Here is a 4744-nt window from a genome sequence, read left to right as displayed (position 1 = left end):
GACAGTTTAAATCTTACCTTTGAGGCGAAAAGTTACATATTTTTTACCTCACAATTAGCTTATTCTTAGCTACTGTGGCTAGCATTTAGCTATTTTTCTTTTAGTAACATGTGGCCTCAGAGGAAACCTTCGATTGTTCAGTCCTTTCACAACTAATGGTTAAAACCTAAAACACTGTCTATTGATCTGTTTTTGTAACAATTACAATGAAAAGTCAACAATTCTTTCGGAGAAACCGAAGCTCAGTTTATGTCAAAACACACTTTAACAATTATTTCTCTACAGAGATTTAAACCAAACAAACAAACATTTCACAGCAGGTTCTAACAGTGTTACTGTTAGTTGTGAAATGTGAAGTACGCTGGAGAAAATCCATCATTTTAAACGATCGCCACTTCTCTCCCAGAAAATGATTGTCGGCATGAAAAGACGACTCATTATGGGGCAGAATGAGGCCTAAAAGCTCCGTATGCAAATGCAGCATCAAGGCTGATGTGCACATCAGTCATTTTTGTGACACGGCGGCAAATCAGTTTTCACAGTTTTCTCCTCAAATGCATCCCTGTATGTTTTTATGGGTCAAACGAATTAACCTGAAGCGAGGAAATTGACTCATTGAAGAAAGAACGGGAGCTTTTATAAAAATAAAAAAAAATCAGAAATAATGATTGGGTTTGGTGAATAGTTTTGATGTCGACAACTGCGGCGGCAACGTGAGCTCGGCTGGTCAGTGAGCTGAGCAGAGAACAGATGTCTTGTTTTATCATGTTTATTTGTACGGCTAAAAACTAGAGTTTTTTAATCCTGCTGACTCCTAAAACAAACGTCCTGAGAAAAAAGCATATATGTAATGATGTAAAGTTTCGATTTTATTCTCATAATCTTATGATATTATGAAGTGTGGTGATGATAAAGGTGTGTTTTTGGAGCATTTTCTCTCTTTTTTTTTCTTCATATCTCTTCTGCCTACAGTCCCTCTGTTTTCCTCTCTGTTTTCTTCCCTCTGCTCTGCCTCCTGGATCACTCATCCATAACATTTGCCTCCATCCCAGTGTGGGCTGGCTGCACGCTCGGCTGGGCAAACTGCAGCTCGAGAGGCAGGAAGTGAGGCGAGGCCAGGGAGTCGACTCTGTCCGACTGTCTGGCCGTCCGCCCGGCAGCGGCGGCGGCATGTGTCAAATTCAAAAGCTTGAATTTAAACGGTGGCTTTTAAAAAGCTGTGAAGACAGAAGGGAACGACAGGGAGGGCGTGGAGGAAGGGGGCGGGGGGGATCCCGACGGAGGAGCTGGAGATTTGGTTAACTGCTCTCTGTTTACCAACACAAACTAGTTTTATTATATAACAGCAGAAAAATAAACTCAAAATCCTTCGAGCTTGGCAGGGATTGTTATTTTAAAAACCTTGTTTTCCTGCTCTGGGAGCCCATCCTCAGGTTGAGGTCTCCTCAGCTCACCCTAACTTCCAGCCTACACTTCAAATGGGCAGTAAAACAACAGTAAACAGCCCAGATCTGCGGCAGCTCTTTTTTTTTCGTATCACGTTTAAATTGCAACAGAGTAAGAAAAAAACTATTAAAACATTAAAGTGCTGCACATGCAGAGGGAAAACCTCTGTGCACGAAAAAGACTGAAATAAAAACGGCCATAAAACTAAATGAATCCCCGTTGGCGAACACACGCAGGGCAGTTCTCCCACGGCTGCCGTTCTCATCACGTTAGCTCGCGCTCAGCTCCGACAAAAAACTTGATTACTCTGCTGCAGGAGAATTCTATTCATAGCCGCAGACGAAAATAAATCGCAGAGGAACCTGGGCCTGGGCCTCCCACGTCACCTGTGATCACCTGCACTTTAATTAAAGTGGAGAGAAAAGTGGAACTCCGTTCGGTGGAACTCTGAGACGCTGGTGTGATTTCTGCTAATGTGACGAGGGACAAATGAACGACCAACATCGTCAGGACGGAGATAAGGCGGTTACAGTCGTCTGTGGTGTTTATCCAGCAGATCTGATGATAACGAGCGCCGCGGCGTGATGAAGACGCAGACGTTGGCTGTAATGAGGCCGGGCCACAGCAGCTTTAATCACTCAGCTGTAAGCAACACACTCCTGCACTGTAAGTGCCCTGAGATCATTATTCTGCAAAGCCAAGCTAAAAATCCATACCAGGGACATTGTATTTGTCTCCTGGTGGACACACACACACACACGCTCTACCTCCATGTCAAATGTCTCCGACATCGACTGTCCATGGAGAGGTGGAAGTACTCAGACAAAGAGAGTGATTAATTATTCAGACAGGCTCAGTGCCGTCCATTACACATGCATTATGAATCAGTCTGATCTACACGTCTTTAAAAATCTATCAACTCCCAACGATAAGGCTGGAACCTGCAGGTAGGCAGCGTCAGGGAGCGTGTGCCAGTGAGCGAGCCCCTGTCTGTACATGTACATGTAGTCACAGTACACTGAAAAAAAAAAAAAAAACAACCCTCCAGCGCCTCCAGGAGTTTTCAGAAAACTTTTTTTTTTCAAAAACCCAGAGACCGGGCGACGCTCAAACTTTTCCATCAACGCTGTCTCTGGAAACTTTTCCACATTAGGTAAGGCTGACCAATCCCGCTGTGAGGTCACAAAGTGGTACCGAGTTTAATTAGTCTCTGGTCAGGTTCTATCTCCGTCTTCACTACACTCTATAAATTCATAATTAGCAGCTGTTAGCTGAGCAGTATTACCTCACATATGCACCAAGGACCAAAACCCAGAAACAGACTTTCTGCAGCGACTTCTCCACCTACCACTATGGCTGATCCTTCTCTTCCTATTGGCTGCTTCTATTATGACCTTATTACAGAAAAAAAAATCAATACTTTGTTTCTTAAATCTCAAAATGGCTCCGCCCCTTTTTCTCTTATCCCAGCCTTCCCTGCTGCTCTACATATGTCAGTGATTTCCATGGTCTGTGACAACAGCCCATCATGTTCCACTTCGCTCTTCCTGACCCTATCAATCTCCTGCCTAATCCATGTGACGGGCAGGACTTGACACTCACCTCCATGGTGGTCAGGTTGCATCGATGGGTTCCAGCAAACCAGCCGTCGGTGGAGCACTGGTCGATATCAACATCCTGTAGATTAACGTCCACTCTCACTACGCCCCTGCAAGACAGAAGAAGTCAAGTGAGGCGGCTGAGGGAGGATCCAGGCGGTCACAGTCACTGATCACTAATTATGTTCTATTTTACATGTTTGGCTTAGTGGCAAAAATAGTTGGATTTTTTTTCTCTGACAGGCAATAAATGTGATATTGATTTGATCAGATGTCGAACGTAAAAAAAGGGAAAAACTCTCCGAGATGAAGTTGTTGTTGCTGCAGAACCGACAAAGGTTCGTATGTGGAGACAAAAATAACTGGGTAAAAAGACAAAATCATCATTTATTCCCTTAATAGTCCTGCAGAAACAGCTGACAGAAAAGTCAGGCCAGGAAACGTTCAAATGAGGCCAGAGGGAAGAATCAGCTGAGGATCCTGTTTCATTCAAGCTCTCATAAAAATAGAAACCACACGTTTCTATTTGTGTCGCTGTATTTTTATCACGGTGCAGAGTCAGAGGGAAGGATGCAAAAAGAGCCAAGTAGAGGGAGAGGAGGAGACGGAGCAGAAGGGAAGCAGAGCAGGGTGCGGGATCGAACCCTCGACCTTCTGTTTACAATAGCTAAGGGTTTTAGAAAAAAAATGTAAGATAAAAGCTAAAAGTCTTAAATGACACTAACTAAAAGTTCATCTAATTGATTTAAATTAAAACATTAAAAAAAGCACAACATAAGTCACAAAGATGGGTAAATATATTGGTCTAGCAAATTTGCCAAACAAAATTTTAAAATGTTTGCCCAGTGGTACTGAGAAAAAAGTGAAAATACTACAAGGCTGCAGTTCTGTGTAAATACTGTAGTAATGTCTATAAAAGGCGACATCTCTGAATTGAGATCCTGGAAAAGTCCAGAACCGGGGGGGAAATTCCCCTCGGAGCTGCCGAGGATTTACTCTTCCTGAACTTCTTAAAGCTGTATGAAGAGAAAAGGTCAGCGTGGTTGACTCTGAAGGTCAGCGCTCTCCGAGTCTTTTCACTGCTGTGACATATGTCTTCACACAGAACCAACCAGAACAAGAACAACAAGAAAGACATACTACGAGTTTTCAGACGTGTGTGTGTGTGTGTGTGTTTCCACGTTGACCCCTGCTCTGACCCTCAGTGACCTCGCTCTACGATCACGCCTCTCTCTGGACACAGCCTGAAGGAATCAGGTCAGAAACAACACTACAATTAGTGGAAGCAGGTTTTGATTGTGTTTACGGCTCAAGGAGTTTTGATTATTTTATGTTAAAATATTCCGTTAAGTTCTAAACATTAGACTGTGTTAAACGGCACCTTTGCTACGTCTTTGTTTGTTTGTTTTTTTCTTTTGCTACGTCTTGTTTGTTTTTTTAAACTAAAGAAACTGCAGCTGCAGCTGTGACGAATCATGACGTCGAAACACATCGGGAACAAAAAGTGAAACTATTTATGAGCTAAAGCTTTCGCTGACATCGTTACCATCGGCCACTCTTTCTCTCCCAACTGCCTCCTGTCACTTACTGCATGCACTTTCGCCGGCACATTCTGCTGCTGTGGCATGTTGTCCAGGTGCAGCAGCAGCTTTAACGCCACAGTGCTCCCGGTGGACACTGAGCAAGTGCAGCTCTTTCCC

At 43.6% G+C, this 4744-nt stretch overlaps 1 protein-coding gene across 1 annotated transcript in view; it reads right to left on the bottom strand.

The window, feature by feature from the left end:
- gpr158a (G protein-coupled receptor 158a) overlaps window positions 1–4744 on the bottom strand; it is a 54354-nt gene that overhangs the window by 37948 nt on the left and 11662 nt on the right. The window contains exon 5 of the mRNA XM_017031806.2: window positions 3049–3154. Coding sequence (XP_016887295.1) covers window positions 3049–3154 — 106 coding nt within the window. The remainder of the gene's footprint in view (window positions 1–3048; window positions 3155–4744) is intronic.

The sequence above is a fragment of the Cynoglossus semilaevis genome, chromosome 3 (assembly GCF_000523025.1).
Source record: "Cynoglossus semilaevis isolate Cse_v1.0 chromosome 3, Cse_v1.0, whole genome shotgun sequence".
In the NCBI taxonomy this organism is placed as follows: domain Eukaryota; kingdom Metazoa; phylum Chordata; class Actinopteri; order Pleuronectiformes; family Cynoglossidae; genus Cynoglossus; species Cynoglossus semilaevis.
The sequence above is the reverse complement of the archived record's forward strand: the minus strand, read 5'-3'. Positions and strand labels throughout refer to the sequence as shown.